The sequence below is a fragment of the Mustelus asterias genome, chromosome 16, assembly GCF_964213995.1.
Source record: "Mustelus asterias chromosome 16, sMusAst1.hap1.1, whole genome shotgun sequence".
Taxonomy (NCBI): Eukaryota; Metazoa; Chordata; class Chondrichthyes; order Carcharhiniformes; family Triakidae; genus Mustelus; species Mustelus asterias.
In genome coordinates this window covers 12,933,202-12,952,812 of record NC_135816.1, presented here as the reverse complement: position 1 = coordinate 12,952,812, position 19,611 = coordinate 12,933,202, and the positions used below count along the sequence as shown (strand labels likewise).

Below are 19,611 nucleotides of genomic sequence, written 5' to 3'. Positions count from 1 at the left end.
TAATGTGACTCACTTGTTCATTTGTATGTGTTCCCATTTTAAACAGGAGGTGATGATAAATCAAATATCGAAGTTGTAATTCTGGTTGGGACTGGAGTTATTGCAGTCTTCTTCTGGGTCCTACTCATCCTCATCTTCTGTAATGTCAAGCGGGTAAGATTCCTTGGGGTAAGTCACGCAGTGGGTCAATCTTTTCTATTTTAACAAATTTAGACTCAATGTACCATCTTCGTTCTCTTAACTCACTTTCCCAAAACCTCTGAACTGTGCAAGAGTTCACCGCCACCCTCCAAGCAAACTGAGGAACTTCTCCCCTCCTTCAGACCACCCTCCCTCAGTCTCCCCTCCCTCAGTCTCTGCTCCAATCTGTGAGACTACACCCTCCTTCAATGTCTCCTTCCTCAGTGTTCCTTCCCTCAGTGTCCCCTCCCTCAGTCCCCCCCCGCCTCAGTGTCCCCTCCCTCAGTCCCCCCCGCCTCAGTTTCCCCTCCCTCAGTCCCCTCTCCCTCAGTCCCCTCTCCCTCAGTCTCCCCTCCCTCAGTTCTCCCTCCCTCGGTCCCCCCTCCTCGGTCCCCCCTCCCTCAGTCCTCCCTCCTTCAGTAACCCCCTCCCTCAGTCTTCCCACCTTCAATCCCCCCCTCAGTGTCCCCTCCCTCAGTCCCCTCTCCCTCAGTCCCCTCTCCCTCAGTCCCCTCTCCCTCAGTCTCCCCTCCCTCAGTTCTCCCTCCCTCGGTCCCCCCTCCTCGGTCCCCCCTCCCTCAGTCCTCCCTCCTTCAGTACCCCCCTCACTCAGTCTTCCCACCTTCAATCCCCCCTCAGTGTCCCCTCCCTCAGTCCCCTCTCCCTCAGTCCCCTCTCCCTCAGTCCCCCTTCCCTCAGTCCCCCTTCCCTCAGTCCCCCTTCCCTCAGTCCCCCTTCCCTCAGTCTCCCCTCCCTCATCCCCCTTCCCTCAGTCCCCCTTCCCTCAGCCTCCTCTCCCTCACTCCCCCCCATCCCTCCGTTTTCTCTTCTGCCGTTTCTCCTGTAATTTCAGAACGAAATCCTCAGGATGTTACAAACTTTAAAACCAGTTAAGTACTTTTTGACTTGTGGTCAGGGTTACAATAAAGCAAACACGGCAGCCATTCTGCACACAGCAAGATCCCACAAACAGCAATTGATAAATGACAGTGTTCAGCAATGTTGGTTGAGGGATAAATGTTTCATTTCTGACAGTTCAGGGCTTCTTCTGAACCTTTGACAGTGCAGCGGACCCTCAGCGATGAACCTCTAGCAATGCAGAACTCCCTCAGTGCTCCCTCTCTGACAGTGCAGCCTTCCCCCAGTAGCACCCCTCCAACAGTGTAGCACTCAAGAACACATGAGAATGCAAGAAGTAGGAGCAGGAGTCCACATGGCCCAATGAGCCTGCTCCACCATTCAATGTAGTCAAGGCTGACCTTGGACTTAAACTCCATTTTCCCAACCATTCCCTATATCCCTCACTTCCCTGAAAGACCAAAAATCCATCTATCCCAGCTTTCAATATATTCAACAATAGAGAATCCACAATCCTCTGGGGTAGAGAGTTCCATTGATTCACAACTCTTTGAGTGAAGTAATTTCTCTTCACCTCCATCCTAAATGATTGGCCCCTTATCCTGAGACTGGGCCCTTGTGTTTTATATTCCCCAACCAGCAGAAACAATCTCTCACCCTGTCAACACTCTTCAGAATTTTGTAAGTTACAATGAGATCGCCTCTCATTCTTCTAAACTCCAAAAAATACAGACCCAATTTAATCTGCCTCTCATTTTAAGACAAACCCCTCATCCCAGGGTCCAATCTAGTGAACCTTTACTGTACCACCTCCAATGCAAGTATATTCTTTCTGGAGACAAAAACTGCACACAATATTCCAATATGGTCTCAGCAAAACTGTCTAAAATTGTAGCCGGACTTGTTATTCCTGTATTCCAATCCCCTTGTAATAGAGGCCAATATGCCACTTGTCTTCCTAGTTGCTTGCTGCACCTACATGATAGCTTTGTGTTCCTTATTTGAACAACCCCAAGTCCCTCTGAACAGCGACACTTACAACCTTCTCAGCCCTGAGCTAAAGGCTCATTCCCTTCAGCAAGGACAATATCACGCACACTTCCTGCTCCCCATCTCTGCCCAGAGATCCTATTGGTGGCAACTGGGTGCAATGATTGAGGGTTAACGTGCATGATGGTCCCCAAGGATCAATAGCTATCCCTGTGCTAATCTCACACATGTTGACAGGTCATTTGGGCCTGGAGAGGAGGAGACAGATACATGCAAAATACTGCGGATGCTGGAATCTGAAACAAAAACAGAAAAATGCTGGAAAATCTCAGCAGGTCTGACAGCACCGGTAGAGAGAGAATAGAACTAACATTTCGAGTCTAGATGACCCTTCGTCAGCATTCCGTCAGACCCTTCACTCTGACGAAGGGTCATCGAGATTCGAAGCGTTGGCTCTCCTCTCTCTCTCCACAGATACTGTGATGTGGAGATGCCGGTGTTGGACTGGGGTGGACACAGTGTGAAGTCTCACGACACCAGGTTAAAGGTTTATTTGGAATCACGAGCTTTTGGAGCTCTTCTCCACTCGCCTGAGGAAGGAGCAGCGTTCCGAAAGCTTGTGATTCCAAATAAACCAGTTGGACTTTAACCTGGTGTTGCGAGACTTGTTACTGTGTCCACAGATGCTGTCAGAGCTGCTGAGATTTTCCAGCATTTTTCTGTTTTTGTTGAGGAAACAGTTTTGTTTTGAATGTAACAGCTGAGGATCTGACAGAAATCTAACTCGGTGACCTTTGTTTCAGACTAGCCCAGCCGATATTAAAACCGGATACTTGTCGATCATCATGGATCCAGATGAGATCCCGTTGGATGAACAGTGCGAGTACCTGCCCTATGATTCCAGCAAGTGGGAGTTCCCACGGGACCGGCTGCGACTAGGTAAGATCTTCTCCCCTCCTGCGGGCTGGGCAGGTTGTCCAAAGCTTGTGAATAGCTAATCAGCCCCTAAACCCCTGATTCCTGCTGTCTGTTTTCAGGCAAAACTCTGGGTCACGGAGCGTTTGGGAAAGTTGTTGAAGCCTCAGCTTTTGGGATCGACAAAAGCAGCAGCTGCAAGACCGTGGCGGTGAAAATGTTAAAAGGTTAGACTGCGATTCGTGAGGAGGGCCGATGTGAAAATATTCGACCAGGGTCCCCCCCAATAATCCCTCAATCCCAGCTATTAACTTCATCATGTCTCAACTCCAACTAATCACCAGATTCCTCAATCACTCACACACCTTTTCCCCTTATACCTCAACCCCGCCTACCCACTGTTCTCCTTTGGGGAAGAATAGCTGCCGCCTTCATTCACTCTGAGCCTGTGTCTGACTCCAGAACCACACAAACCTGTAAGTTCAATCCTAACTGCCCTCTGAAGTTGCTTAACAAGACTCCGAATTTATATTGAACCCACTTCCAATGCTTCAGCAAGAGGGTTCACCAGCCACTCCCCGGGTGGCAATTATGGATGGGTGGTAACTGTTGGTGATGTCCACATCCTGAGGATGAATGATGTTCAGAGGCCCATGTTAAAATATTAACAAAGGAGTATAATATTCACAGATTTGGCAGCTGAATAGAAATAGCACAGGGAGGAATTTCCGCTGTCTCTAGTGATTATATAATGGATCCAAACTGTGGGAATTTCCCAGGACAACTCAGTTATCAGACTTTCTGTCTGACTTAAAGCATTTATATGGACGAATAGGATCCGACAGTTATGATTCTTATACTCATTCTCAGAATCTGGGCATTCCTGGCAAGGCCAGCATTTATTCTCCATCGCTAGCTGCCTTTGACAAGGTGGTGGCGAGCTGCCTTCTTGAACCTCTGCAGTCCATGTGGTGTAGGTACACCCACAGTGCTGTTAGGGAGTGGGTTCCAGGATTTTGACCCAGCGACAGTGAAGGAACAGCGATGTATTTCCAAGTCAGGATGCTGAGTGACTTGGAGGAGAACTTGCAAGTGGCAGAGTTCCAGATATCTGCTGCGCTTGTCCTTCTAGGTGGCGGAAATCACAGTGGAGAGATCTACTCCCCTCAGAATTCCGGTCTCTGAACTACTCTTATAACCATAGTATGTGTATGGCTGACAGTTGAAATGATCGTATGCTCCAGATAAGAGAGTGGGAGGCAATGGGGAAATGTTATCTGTGGAGGGTATCGATGGTACCTCTGTGGTTTAATACAGATGTGAATTTTTTGGTGTTTAGATGGAGCCACAGCGAATGAACACAAAGCACTGATGTCAGAACTGAAGATTCTCATTCACATTGGAAACCATCTCAATGTTGTCAACCTCCTCGGAGCCTGCACAAAAGCCAATGGTAAACAGGGGGACCAGGGACCATTGTGTTAATCTCTGTAACTCTTAGTGGAGTAAGAGTTTTAACAACACCAGGTTAAATCTCCACATCACTCTTAGTGGAGTCATGGCATTCAGTGTTGTTCATCTGCACCACTTCATATTGTTCACTCATTGTCCAACCACCCCTAGCTTACTAACCTACATTCACACATCATCTTAATCTAAAAATTATTGTCCTTGTTTTCAAATCCTCCACCCCATCACCCTCTCTATATCTCGGAAACCCTTTCCATCCCACAACCCTGCGATATATCTGCACTCCAACAATTTTGATGCCTTGCTCATCCCTGATTTTCAATTGCTCTGTCATTATTTACTGTGCCTTCGGCAGCCTCGGCCAAAGTTCTGGAATTCCCTCCCTGTACCTCTCTGCCTCTCAACCCCTCTCCTAAGCTGTGGGTATTGAGTTTTTGGCCAACAGCTATAATGTCTCTTTATGTCAAACTTTGCTTGATAATTGCTGCTGCGAAGCACCTTTTGTCATTTTATTCCATTAAAGGTGCCATATAAATGCACATTGTGGTTGTTGCACTAAATCAGGCATTCTCTTCAATTTCAACATATAAAGATGACTCCAAATGTATCAGCACTTTGCCTTTTAGCCTTGTTCAGTTAATGAGCGTGGGCTTTCTTTCAAAAACAAGGTGGCAACAGAATTGGGAGAAATTTTCCATTGGCTTCCCAGTCTCCACAGCCCTTTGCGGGGAACAAGTTCCAGATTTTCATTATCCTTTGTGCTTCCAGACATCACCCTAGAAGAGCCCAGCTCTAAGTTTATACAGGCACGGTGGCATAACAGACCCGGGTTCAATTCCAGCCTCGGGTCACTGTCTGTGTGGAGTCTGCACGTTCTCCCCGTGTCTGCATGGCTTTCCTCCAAGTGCTCCGGTGTCCTCCCACAGTCCAGAGATAATGCTGGTTAGATGGATTGGCCATGCTAAATTACCCCTTAGTGTCCCAAGTTGTGCAGGTTAGATGGATTTGCCGTGGTAAATGTGTGGGGTTACGGGGACAGGGTGAGGGCCTGGGTGGGATGTTCTGAGAGTTGGTGCAGACTCGATGGGCCAAATGGCCTACTTCTGTACTGCAGGGATTCTATGATTCTATGAAATTTCCTTTGATCATCTTAAACGCCTCGATGAGGTCACACCTTCGTCCTGGACATTTCAATAACTTGTCAAATTGGGCATCCCATCTTTTTTTTAACAAGTAAATTCTCGGCATCAGCGGTTAGATGGGAATTAATTTTCCACGCCCAACGCCCTGGAGACAACTCATGAAGGTCGACCAATTCTGCATTTCTGGGACATTTACTTAACAGAGCCTTTCTCACCAGGTCACAGAATTCACAGGGAATGTCACTGTGTGTACTGGTTCACAGCCACAGCTGATGATGGGCGAGGTACCAAGACTTACCCTGATTTCTTTTCCTAATTATTCTCAGGGAGCCAATGATCATTGCTTGTTGGATTTTACACTGAATCTTAGTTCAACAAATGGTGTTTTATTTTTAGGAAGGAGGCACTGAGTGATCCAGTGACACTCAAATGCATCACAAATTATTTACTGTCTTCCAATTCTGGTGCAATTATAGAAGAACATCTGCTTCCTTTGTTGATTACCGGACAGATGTGAATGTGGAATAATAGCGACATGCATTTAAATATAGTTTCACACCGAGTTATTCTGTTGAAATCTACAAATGGATTCATCTGATGATAAAGTTTCATCAAGGAAGGATATATTGGCCTTGGAGCGAGCACAGCATAGATTTACCAGAATGATTCCGAGATTCCAAGGTTACAAGGATAAATGACACATCACGGATTATAAGCACGAGAATTTAGAAGTTTAAGGGGTGACTTGTTCAAACGTTTTCGGGATATTAAGAGAAACGGGGATGGTAGATTGGGAGAAACTATTTATGCTAGTTAGCAAGTCCAGGACTCCAATTTCTAATTCTCTTCCCGCACCAAGTGGGGTGGCACAGTGGCCCAGTGGTTAGCACTGCTGCCCCACAGTGCCAGGGACCTGGGTTCAATTCCCAGCTTGGGTCACTGTCTGTGTGGAGTCTGCACGTTCTCCCTGTGTCTGCGTGGGTTTCCTCCGGGTGCTCCGGTTTCCTCCCACAGTCCGAAAGATGTGCTGGTTAGGTGCATTGGCCATGCTAAATTCTCCCTCGGTGTACCCAAACAGGCGCCGGAGTGTGGCGACCAGGGAATTTTCACAGTAACTTCATTGCAGTGTTAATGTGAGCCTACTTGTGACAATAATAAATATTAGTAAGGCAGAGTTTCATCTATTTCTATAGCTAGTAATTCACGGAATGTGTTGCCCATCTGTCACCAGGGGCTTATGGCTTGAGGGGCACCTCTCCACATCAAGCGTGGCTGACCAGGAGTCTCTCCCACCCTTACTGCCAGCCATTGGTGTGTTTGGAAGGATTTTGCAGGTTGACACTCAACCTGTTTGATCTTGTTATGAAAGCACCTTCCTTGGCCAAGAAGTCCTGGGGTGGGACTTGAACCCAGAGCCTCTGGCTTAGAGGCAGGGCCGCAGCCCACTACACCACAAGATCTGCTGAGGCCCAACTAAGAGTCAAAAATTAGAGCTAGTGCTTTCAGGAGCAAAACTAGGAAACACTTCTACATCTAATTCACTAATGTCCTTCAAAGAAGGAAATCGTAGAATCCCTACAGTGCAGAAGGAGGCCATTCGGCCCATTGAGTCTGCACCAACAACAATCCCACCCAGGCCCTTCCCTGTATTTATCACGCTAATCCTTCTAATTTACACATCCTGGGACACTAAGGGGCAATTTAGCATGGCCAAAGCACCTGACCGCACATCATTGGACTGTGGGAGGAAACCGGAGCACCCGGAGGAAACCCACGCAGACACAGGGAGAACGTGCAAATCCCACACAGAAAGTGACCCAAGCCAGGAATCGAACCCAGGTCCATGGAGCTGTGAGGCAGCAGCACCAACCCACTGTGCTACCGTGCCGTCCATCTGCAGTCCTTACCTGATCTGGCCTACATGTGACTCCAGACCCACAACAACGTAGTTGGTTCTTAAATGCCCTCTGACATGGTCTAGCAAACCACTCAGTTCAAGGACATTTAGGGATGTGCTATAAATGCTGGCCCAGCCAGCGACATCCACATCCCATGAAAGAATCAAAAAATACAAAGGATAGAAGAGGTTTCCTCAAGCAGCAAATGATATAAGATCGATTGTTAGTTTTAAATGAAATTGATAGATTTATGTTAGTCAACGATATTAAGACACATGGGGCAAAGACAGCTGTGTGGAGCTAGGCCACAGATCATCCATGAGCCCTGGAACAAGCTTGAATAATTGTTCTTATCACCTGTTCCAGGTTCTAAAAGACCTAAGATAGCTAAAGTTGGTATAGTACTGGAGGAGCAGACAGCAATGTTGTGGGTTTCATTAACACTCCTTACTCTGTATTGTTTCAGGTCCTTTGATGGTGATTGTGGAATACTGTAAATATGGAAACCTTTCCCACTACCTGAGGAGCAAACGTGAAGATTTCATCCCCTACAGGGTAATGTTACCCCACTCACACCACCTGTATCCCTGATGTGTCCAAATGAAGCCTTATTGTCCAGTCTACAGCTTTATCCTTTGTTAAGACCTTAAGACTCCTTGCGCCTCTCAGATTTCTCTTACTCCTGCCATCAAGATTGAATCATAGAATTGTACAGTTACAGATTACAGAGGCCATTTGGTCCATCATGCCTGTGGTGGCTCTCTGAATTGGTTTTATTAGTTGTCCACCTCCCCATTGCTCTTCCTCTACAACCCTGCAAATTCTGATCTCTTCAACTACTTGTTCAATATCCGTTTGGAAGTTCCAACTGAATCTCTTTCAAGCAGCACATTCCAGATCACAACAACTCGTTAGATGAAAAACATTCCTTCATCTACCCTCTGGTTCTTTTCCCAATTATCATAAATCTGTGTTCTCTGGTTAGCAACAATCCCATGAGTGGAAACAACTCGTTATTAACTCCACTAATAGACCTCAATGTTAAACATGGAGACTTTGCCCATTTTGCCGTGACTTTGCTCGTTAAATTGACTCACTTTCTTCCCTATTCTTTTCTGAATTTGTCCTGCACCCTGGATCATGAGCACTGCTGCCTCACAGCGCCAGGAACCTGGGTTTGATTCCCAGCTTGGGTGACTATCTGTATGGAGTTTGCACGTTCTCCCCGTGTCTGCGTGGGTTTCCTCCCACAGTCCAAAGATGTGCGAGTTCGGTTGATTGGCCATACTAAATTGACCCTTAGGGTCAGGAGGACTAGCTAGGATAAATGCATGGTGTTACGGGGATAGGGCCTGGGTGGGATTGTGGTCGGTGCAGACTCAATGGGCCGAATGGCCTCCTTCTGCACTGTAGGATTCTATGATTCTATGAAGATCATGGTGCCAAAACATTTCTTTGTAAGACGCTAGTAGACGTGTGTTGCATGATTACTTGCAGAATAAGAAAGAAAGATTTTGCTTTTCTATCTCTCTTCTCACAACCTCAGACCATCCCAACTCGCTTTCCAGCCTCTGAAATGTGGTCACTGTTGCAGTGGAAGAAATGTAGCAGCTAAATTGCACACAGCCTGGGCCCACAAAAAGCAATATATTAATCCCAGAGAATTTACCATTTAGTGATATTGGTTGAGGGAACCAATAGTGGTCAGAGCACCTGAGAGAACTTCCCTGCTGCCCTATAAAATAGAGCTGCAGGATATTTTACATCTGCTTAAAAGGACAGAGGGGCCTTGATTTTAAGTGGCATCGCCTCCAACAGATGGACTCTTGTTGGGTCGAGGCCTTGAGGGGTATGGAGCAATGGTAGGCAAATGGGACTGAGATACAGATCAGCCATGATGTGACTGAAGTGGCAGAACAGGCTTGAGGAGCTGAATGGTCTCCTCATGTTCCTAACCCTGTACCTGACCTGCAGTGGAGGGGGAGCTTTACCCTCCATCTAACCTGCCAGAGCTTTCCAGTTGTGACCAGTTGACTGTTATGCCACAGGACCGGGCTGCCAAGATGAGGAATCAGGTGATCTCAATGGTGGAGGTCGTGAAAGGATTGGACAGCAGGAGCCGGGGCCATCCCAGTGAGAATGCAATCTGTAAACGGGCTGCAGTGGAGAAAATCCTCAGTCACCCCGAGGACCTGGTGGAAGGTGAGGCTGATTTGATTTCAGATATCAAACGGTATAGTTGATTAAAAACGACCCAACTAAACTATTCCTTCCTGTGAAAGGTGTCACAGTCGTCACACAGTGCATGGGTGATCATTAATAGATCTCCACGTGGGCTTTGTGGAGTATGGGTATTAAGTGAGTGGAGCTTGCTCAATGGGAGATGAGCAGCGGGAGTTAAAACCTGTGCTCACAGCCTGCGGTAGGTATTGTAGTTCCGGAGTGCAGGACTTGTGTTGCTGTAAGTCACAAATGTGACCTTTTCGTTATGTTACATGAAGCTGCGTGATACCGGAATACTTTCCCAGATGAGATTATTACAAAAGGTTTCAATCCAAAATTCACAAGTTAGATGAAGGAGTGGAAATTGGGAGACCTTTTCAACGAATGGGTGAACAATTTGATGGTTAAGTCACCAGGAAAAGGGATAACTGGAATGAAGAGAAAATTAGACTTGTTTCTGGAGGAGAAAGTGATTGAAATATATGGGGAGAAGGAGGGAGCGTGGGATATGGGGAGAAGGTGGGAATGTGGGATATGGGGAGGAAGAGGGAGTGTGGGATATGGGAAGAAGGTGGGAGTGTGGGATATGGGGAGAAGGTGGGAGTGTGGGATTTGGGAAGAAGGTGGGAGCGTGGAATATGGGGAGAAGGAAGGAGCGTGGGATATGGGGAGAAGGAGGGAGCGTGGGATTTGGGGAGAAGGTGGGGGTGTGGGATATGGAAAGAAGGTGGGAACGTGGGATATGGGAAGAAGGAGGGAGCGTGGGATATGGGGAGAAGGTGGGAATGTGGGATATGGGGAGGAAGAGGGAGTGTGGGATATGGGAAGAAGGTGGGAGTGTGGGATATGGGGAGAAGGTGGGAGTGTGGGATTTGGGAAGAAGGTGGGAGCGTGGGATATGGGGAGAAGGAAGGAGCGTGGGATATGGGGAGAAGGAGGGAGCGTGGGATTTGGGGAGAAGGTGGGGGTGTGGGATATGGAGAGAAGGTGGGAACGTGGGGTATGGGGAGATGGAGGGAGCGTGGGATATGGGGAGAAGGTGGATGTGTGGAAAATGAGAAGGTGGGCGGGAGGCAAGCGAGCATTTATTCCCATTCCTAATTGTCCTTCAACAGGTGATGGTGAGTTATCTACACCTGAGAGAAGTTAGGAGTCAATCATATTGCTGTGGGTCTGGAGTCACATGCAGGCCAGACCTGGGATGGTAGTCAGAGTTCCTTCCTGAAGGACATTGGTAAACGGACAGGTTGTTTTTTGCAACAACTGGTTCATGGATCATTAATAGTGAGACTGGTATTTTGTTCCAGATTTATTCATTAATTGAATTTAAATTCCTCCAGCAGCCCTGGTGAGATTTGAACTTGTATCTCCAGAGCATTAACCTTGGCCTCTGGATTGCGAGTCCATCAACATGACCACTATGCTCCTGTCTCTCAGATGTGGTGAGAAAGTGGATAGGTGGGATTGAGGGATATGGGGAGAAAGATGTGTACGTGGGATTGAGGGATATGGGGAGAAGGTGTGTAGGTGGGATTGAGGGATATGGGGAGAAGGTGTGTAGGTGGGATTGAGGGATATGGGGAGAAGGTGTGTAGGTGAGATTGAGGGATATGATGATGAGGTGGGTAAGTGGGATTGAGGGATATGGTGATGAGGTGGGTAAATGGGATTGAGGGATATGGTGAGAAGGTTTGTAGATGGGATTGAGGGTTCTGGGGAGAAGGTTGGTAAGTGATATTGAGGGATATGGTGAGAAGGTGGGTAGGTGGTTATGTGTATCTTACTGTCTTAATGTAATTGGCAACAATGCATGGATAGGGACAATATAGAAAAATCGCACATTGTGACCAGATGGAATGATGGGGTTATTGTTCAACATTGTAACTGAGGACTCTGAACTGGAACTTTCTCATTGTTCCTAAACCCATAAACCTGTTTCTCTCTGACAGTTGATGACCTCTGGCAATGCCCCCTGACCCTAGTTGACCTGATCTGCTACAGCTTCCAAGTGGCTCGTGGGATGGAGTTCCTGGCGTCCAGAAAGGTGAGGACCCCAATTTTTTTGTCTCATGCCAAGGTGTTTCGGAGGGCACTGAACAGGTCCACAAGACCATAAGACCATAAGACATAGGAGCAGAATTAGGCCACTCAGCCCATCGAGTCTGCTCCGCCATTCAATCGTGGTTGATACTTTTCTCATCTCCATTCTTCTGCCTTTTTCCCATAACCCCTGATCCCCTTATTAATCAAGAACTTATCTATCTCTGTCTTAAAGACACTCAATGACCTGGCCTCCACAGCCTTCTGTGGCAATGAGTTCCACAGATTCACCACTCTCTGGCTGAAGAAATTCCTCCTCATCTCTGTTTTAAAGGATTGTCCATTTAGCTTGGGGTTGTGCCCTCTGGTTCTAGTTTTTCCCAGTAGTGGAAACATCCTCTCCACGTCCACTCTATCCAGGCCTCGCAGTATTCTGTAAGTTTCAATAAGATCCCCCCCTCATCCTTCTAAACTCCAACGAGTACAGACCCAGAGTCCTCAACTGTTCCTCATATGACAAGGGATCATTCCAGGGATCATGTTTGTGAACCTTCTCTAGACCCTTTCCAAGGCCAGCACATCCTTCCTTAGATGCAGGGCCCAAAGCTGCTCACAATACTCCAAATGGGGTCTGACCAGAGCCTTACACAGCCCCAGAAGTACATCCCTGCTCTTGTATTCTAGCCCTCTCGACATGAATGCTAACATTGTATTTCCCTTCCTAACTGCCGATTGAACCTGCACCTCCTGGTCCTAGTCCTGGTATTTCACCCAAAAATCTGCTCTTCCCTGGCCTAGATTTTGTATGTCAGCAGTTATTTTGAAAGGGAATCAGATGAATAATTGAAGGAGAAACATTTACAGATGTATGGAGAAAGAACAATGGGGAGTTGTTGCACCATAGAGCTAGCACAGGCAGGCTGGACTGAATGGCCTCCAGCTCCTCTGTGATTTGAGAATGGGGAATAATCAGAAACAAGCTCAGTACCAACAACAAGACGCATTTCTCTTCCGGCAGGATTCAGCAAGTAGTAATCATGAGTCAGAACAGTGCAGCAACCAGCAGTATAGCTCAGTGTTGCTTGGTGACAGTGGAGCAGCCAGCAGTACAGCTCAGTACTGTTTGGTGACAGTGGAGCAGCCAGCAGTATAGCTCAGTACTGTTTGGTGATTGTGGAGCAGCCAGCAGTATAGCTCAGTGCTGCTCGATGCCATTAATCTAAAGCAGGTACCAGAATCTCCGAACGGAAACATTAAAGGTGTCGCCCTACAGCATAATAATGACCTTCACATCAAAAAAATTGGCAGTAAGGCATTTTGGAATGTCTTGAGGCCATGGAAGACACTAAAGATAATATTTCTGTCTTTCCTGCCTTCCGTCTCTCCTCTTGTCGTGTCCATAGAATCATAGGATGCCCACAGTGCAGAAGGAGCCCATTCAGCCCTTTGAGTCTCCTGCACTTACTGAGTTCTCAGTACTTTGACTTCCTCAATTGGCGAGAAAAGATTGTCCATCTTGCATAGATAGCTCTTCATTGCCACCTACTGCTGAAGATTCAGATGGATATTATTCCAGCTCATCTGTATTGTTTTTGCTGAAAGGCTGCCTGAAACCGTAAGCCCAAAGGCAACATTTCAATGAGCCCTGTCTGTCCCCCAGTTCAAGCCTCTACTGACCAATTAACAAATATACGTAGGACAAATTTTACTTTCTAACATCAAATCAATATCTGCAACTCACATCAGCTTTGTTATAGTTTTTTTTTAAATATAAAATTGGCAAACACTTAGCCAACTGATCAAATCACATTGAGTTTCAAAATGAACTTGAATGCTTGAATAAGTCCTCGGAGGCGGAAGTCCCTTCACCAGAATTCCTTTATCTACAAGATCCAATAATACTATACAGAGCACTCTCAGTGAGCAGTCTACATCCGGAGAGCCCGCGGAATTGACACTCCTGCTTAAATACAGAGCATGGAGCTCCCTGATTGCACCATCAATTTAGCCCTTAATCAGGGTGTTCATATTCAAGCAGGGCAAACTCAATTGCCTGATTAAAGTCATTACAAATGCCAAAGTCATTGATGCGATGATGCTAAACCTGGATTAGGAAGACTAGTGATGGGAGGAAAAGGGCATTTGAGGGGAAAAGAGAATTCCTGTTGGAGAACACTTCAGCAGTCACGGGCATTCAGCCTCTGATCTTTGGGTAAGCGTTCTCCAAGGCGGCCTTCACGACACACGACAACGCAGAGTCGCTGAGCAGAGACTGATAGCCAAGTTCCGCACACATGAGGATGGCCTCAACTGGGATCTTGGGTTCATGTCACACTATCTGTAACCCCCACGACTTGCCTGGGCTTGCAAAATCTCACTAGCTGTCCTGTCTGGAGACAATACACATCTCTTTAACCTGTGCTTAACCCTCTCTCCACTCACATTGACTGTACCTTTAAGACTTGATTACCTGTAAAGACTCGCATTCCAACCATTATTTTGTAAATTGAGTTTGTGTCTTTATATGCCCTGTTTGTGAACTGAAATCCCACTTACCTGATGAAGGGGCAGTGCTCCAAAAGCGAGTGGCTTGTGCTACCAAATAAACCTGTTGGACTTTAACCTGGTGTTGTGAGACTACTTACTGTGTTTACCCCGGTCCAACACCGGCATCTCCACATGATGTGATAACCCCCGTGACTTGCATGAGGGATCACTGATTGACCTCCCTGTAGGACTCATGGAATATGAGCTCCCTGGGGATTTGAAATTAACTAACTAGTTGGTGCTCATATACTGAGCCCTGTATAAAGCAAGACCCTGAGTGGGTCTATTATTGTATTGTCCTGGCTTGGACCTATTGTGTTCACCACAGGCGTGAGGTGTTTGCTTTGCTTTATTTTGTGCAGTTCCTTTACAAGCGACTCCTGGAGTTATTATAGGCCAGGACACCCGGATTAACTCCACTTCTTTGAAATAGTGTTGTGGGATTTTTTGCAGCGACCTCAGAAAAGCAGATAGGACCTTAGTTTAATACCTCAATCAAAGATAGCACCTCTGCCAATGCAGTGTCACCAGGAGAATCATCAGGCTTCATTATGGCTTCAAGTCTCTGGAGCGGTTCACCAATCCTCCATTGTATATAATAGTGACTGTCTGATATTCATGGCCTCTAGTATTGCATTCCCACAAGTGTAAAATGTTCTCTACCTCTAACCTATCAACCCCTTTCATAACCTTAAAGACCTTAATCCGGTCAACCCTTGGCCTTCTCTTTTCTGGGATAAAGATCCCCAGCCTGTTCAATCAATCCTGTCCCTGCTCTACCCCATCATCCTAATGTTTAACAAAGTCTCAATTTCCAGCACCACTCACATTATTGGCAGATAAATTGGGTGGGGGTGGATTTCTGTGGACCTGGCCAGGATGTCATCCCCTCCCTGCCCCACCCACCAACCACCAGGCAGTGAAGACTGAACTCTGTCCTAATCTGTGAACCTTGCTACATGTTGAGTGACTGGGAACCGTGTTCAGTGTATTCACAGAGACTTGGCAGCTCGCAACATTCTTCTGTCCGAAAACAACGTGGTGAAGATCTGCGATTTTGGCCTCGCCAGAGATATTTATAAGGATCCCGATTACGTGCGAAAGGGGAACGTAAGTAGATTCGCCTGAAGTTTGACACAGGTCATTAAGGGTTAGGAAACAAAAGTGGGTGAAAGGATTCAAGATATAGAAAAGGTAGTGATCCAACTGAATGGTAGAACAGGCTCAAGGGGCTGAATGGCTCCTCATCTTTCTATGTTCTCATCCAGGCCACTAGGAGTAAGTGTTCCCACTACACACAAATGGCTAGCGTTAGAGGTATTTCTCCAACAGTAATGTTGAGGCTTCCAAATGCGAAGGAAGATTTTTACCTCGATTTCTAAGATTTTTCCCATGAAAATTTGCATTAAAGGTTCACATGAATAATAATGACTTTTTCAAAGAAAAACTAAATGCTCGCTGCCTGAAGTGAGGTGCGTAGGTTTATTTCAGAGGGATAAAGACATTAATGGGGTTAGTTAGCTCAATTGGCTAGAGTATGGTGCAGAGTAACATCAGTTGTCTGGGTTCAATCCCTGTTCCAAGGTAGTTCTTCGATCCCATCTTCTTGCCCTGTCTCATAGTGATATCGTAGCATGAGCCATAATTAGCAATCCTCAGACAATGAGGGAGAGAGAGGGAAAGCCAATAAGCATTACAGAACAAACATAGCTAAATGGTGTTCCAATACAGACCAGCTATGAAATGATTAAGTGGCAGAACAGGTCCGAGGCACAGAGTGGTCTCTTCCTTTTCCTGTTTGGGGAAAACAAATGACTTTGGAATGCTATTTTTAAAGCTCTCATCACTGAGGGTTTTCCTCACCTCATGTCTGCATCTGCTGTAACTAGTGATAGAGTTTAAGTTTATTTATTAGTGTCACAAGTCGGCAATCCCCTAGTCCCCACACTCCGGCGCCTGTTCGGTGACACTGAGGGAGAATTTAGCAAGGCCAATGCACCTAACTCGCACGTCTTTCGGACTGTGGGAGGAACCCGGAGCACCCCGAGGAAACACACGCAGACAAAGGGAGAACGTGCAGACTTCGCACAGGCAGTGACCCAAGCCGGGAATCGAACCCGGGTCCCTGGCGCTGTGAGGCAGCAGTGCTAACCACTGATCGCTCTGATTATTGGCATATCATGCGACTACTAGGATGGTAGCAGGTGATCCAGATAATTGATAAATAATTGAGAGAAAGTGAGTTCAAATCCAGCCATTGTAGTTTGAGAATTAGAATTATTTTTTAAATGTGTGGATTAAAAACTCAATAAAAGTAAAAAAAACTCAAGTGGTCACTAATGTACTTTAGGGGAGGAACCTGCTGCCTTTAATTAGTCTGATTCTACATGTGACTCTCGTCCCACACCAATGTGGTTGGCTCCTAACTACCCTGTGAAGTAGCCTAATGAGGGACTCAGTTTATTAAATCGCCAACAATTCAAGCAGGTCCATCGTCATCTTCTCAGGGCAATGAGCGATGGGCAATAAGTGCTGGCCATGCCAACGATGTCCATGCCCCAAGTGCTTAACTCTGTACCTAACCCACACTATACCTGGGAGTATTTGATAGGGAGGGTGCAGAAGGAGCTTCACTTTGTCTGTAATCCGTGTTGTACCTGCCCTGGGAGTGTTTGAATTTTTCTGAATTGCTCAGTAGCTTGAGAGAGTTTAAGTTTAAGTTTCAAATGTCAACCGAAAGCACAGTGGATCGTAACTCCTGATTTTTATGATTTGTTCCAGGCTCGACTCCCGCTCAAGTGGATGGCTCCTGAGAGCATCTTCGATAAAGTTTACACCACCCAGAGTGATGTTTGGTCATTTGGGGTCCTCCTATGGGAGATCTTTTCTCTGGGTGAGGAGAAACTATTGTTTAAAGCTAGGCTGATTGAGGCCTCAGTGACCTCCTTCTTACCTAACTGAATTCTTGTCTCGCTTCAGGCGTCTCTCCCTATCCTGGAGTCCAGATCAATGAGGAATTCTGCCAGAGACTGCGGGAAGGCACCCGGATGCGGGCTCCAGAATACGCTACAGCGGAAATGTAATGGGGATATCTCTGAATCCTAAGAATAGACTGGGGATAAACAGAGTTAAATGACATGAGCAGGTTGCCAAGAAAAGGCTGGTGTTCAGCTGAGTATGGAAGATTAAGGGTTGATCAGTTGAGCTGTTTATAATGTTTAAGGGAGTTCTAGGCTCGAGAGACAGAAACTGTTTCCTTGGGAGTGCAGAACCAGAGGACATGACCTTAAAATTAGAGCTAGACTGGTCAGGGCTGAAGTTGGGAAGTACTTTTTTCGTACAAAGGGTAATAGAAATCTGGAGCTATCAAAATATTGAGGTGGGAAGGTCATTTGGAAGTTTCTAATTCAAGATTAATTATTGAAATGAAAACAGAAAGTGCTGGAAGAATTCAGCAGGTCTGGCAGCATCTGTGGAGAGAGAAACGGAGATATCTTGCTGACACTTAAGCCATATGGCCCCGCCAATGGCGCATCTCCCGCCATGGGTTTCCCAGCGGCGAGGGATGCGTTCAACGGGAAACCCCATTGGCAATAAAATCCCACCACCAGCGAGCGGCACACCGCCTCCCTCCATGGAAAAACACCACCCAACCTTTTGCGTCCAATATAACTCCTCTTTGGAACTGAATGGAAGCAGAATTGTGATGGGTTTTATCCTGCTGAGAAAGCGGGAAGGGTCCAGTGGAGCAAAAAGGGGAAGGTCAAGTGATAGTTTTTTTGTTAGGCAAGGGTATTCAGGATTACAGAGTTAATGTGGGTAGATGGTGTTCAGATACAGATCAGCCACGGTCTAACTGAGTAATGGAATATATTAGCGGGTTAAATGGCCTCCTTGTGTTCAGCTGAACATAGAACCCAGTAGTCAGATTGTTTACAATGCCATTACATTCACTGTCACAGTATAGCATATAGAATTATGAAACCACACAGTGTCAAAGAAGGCCATTCAGCCCATCATGCCAATGTTGGCTCTTTGAAAGAACCAACCCATTAATCCCACTCCATCTGCTCTTTCCCTATAGCCCTATAATGTTTCCCCCCTCAAGTATAGACCCAGTCGGACCTGTTTGCACCACCACTTCAGGCGTACATTCCAGGTCTATCGTGTGCTGTGTTTGATGGGATATTACAGAGAGATCTTTACTCTGTATCAGACCTTGCTCTCTGACTCAGGAAAATGTGGGTTCAGAAACTTGAGCGCAAAGTCTTGACTGACACTCGCAATGCAGTATTGACGGAATGCTACACTCTCAGTAACTTTCCTGTTATGCTCCCTCTGTTCTTTCGACTGTAAGTAAAAGATCCCATCACTCTATTCAAAGAAGAATGGGGCAATTCTTCACAATGTCCTGGCAAATACTTATTCTTAATTCACGGCACTAAAACATGACTTTTGTAAACTTGGTGATTAATCTCACTGCTGTTAGTGGGAGCTTGCTATGCATAAATTAGCTGTCATGATTCCTATATTGCAAAAGTACAAAATAGTGATTAATTAGCTATGTAGGACTTTTAGGTTGTCTTTGGATCATAAAGTTGTGTATTTTTTAATTCATTTATGGGATGTGGGCTTTGCTGGCTAGGCCAGCATATATTGTCCATCCCTAATTGCCCTTGAGAAGGTGGTGGTGAGCTGCCTTCTTGAACCGCTGCAGTCCATGTGGTGTAGGTACACCCACAGTGCTGTTAGGGAGGGAGTTCCCAGATTTTGATCTAGCGACAGTGAAGGAAGTTTCCAAGTGAGGATGGTGAATGGCTTGGAGGGGAACTTCCAGGTGGTGGTGTTCCCAGGTATCTGTTGCCCTTATCTTTCTAGATAGTAGTAATCATGACCTATTGAAGACGGAGATCTACAGACTATTGATGGTAAGAAATCATGAGAATAGAGTACGAAGGTGAAGTTGAGATGGGTGACCAGCCATGTACTTATTAAATTTCCTTTTTGATTTGATTTATTATTGTCACATGTATGGTATACAGTGAAAAGTATTGTTTCTTGCGCACTACATACAGACAAAGCATACCGTTCATAGAGAAGGAAAGGAGAGGGTGCAGAATGTAGTGTTACAGTCATAGCTAGGGCGTAGAGAAAGATCAACTTAATGCGAGGTAGGTCCGTTCAAAAGTCTGATGGCAGCAGGGAAGAAGCTGTTCTTGAGTCGGTTGTTACGTGACCTCAGACTTTTGTATCTTGTTCCCGACGGAAGAAGGTGGAAGAGAGAATGCCCGGGGTGCGTGGGGTCCTTGATTATGCTGGCTGCTTTTCGGAGGCAGCAGGAAGTGTAG

At 46.3% G+C, this 19,611-nt stretch overlaps 1 protein-coding gene across 1 annotated transcript in view; it reads left to right on the top strand.

Annotated features, from left to right (window-relative positions):
* Positions 1-19,611, top strand: part of flt4 (fms related receptor tyrosine kinase 4) — a 374,492-nt gene that overhangs the window by 339,125 nt on the left and 15,756 nt on the right. The window contains exons 17-26 of the mRNA XM_078231815.1: positions 47-168; positions 2,832-2,967; positions 3,066-3,170; positions 4,283-4,396; positions 7,920-8,008; positions 9,502-9,655; positions 11,626-11,720; positions 15,251-15,373; positions 17,045-17,156; positions 17,243-17,342. Coding sequence (XP_078087941.1) covers positions 47-168; positions 2,832-2,967; positions 3,066-3,170; positions 4,283-4,396; positions 7,920-8,008; positions 9,502-9,655; positions 11,626-11,720; positions 15,251-15,373; positions 17,045-17,156; positions 17,243-17,342 — 1,150 coding nt within the window. The remainder of the gene's footprint in view (positions 1-46; positions 169-2,831; positions 2,968-3,065; positions 3,171-4,282; positions 4,397-7,919; positions 8,009-9,501; positions 9,656-11,625; positions 11,721-15,250; positions 15,374-17,044; positions 17,157-17,242; positions 17,343-19,611) is intronic.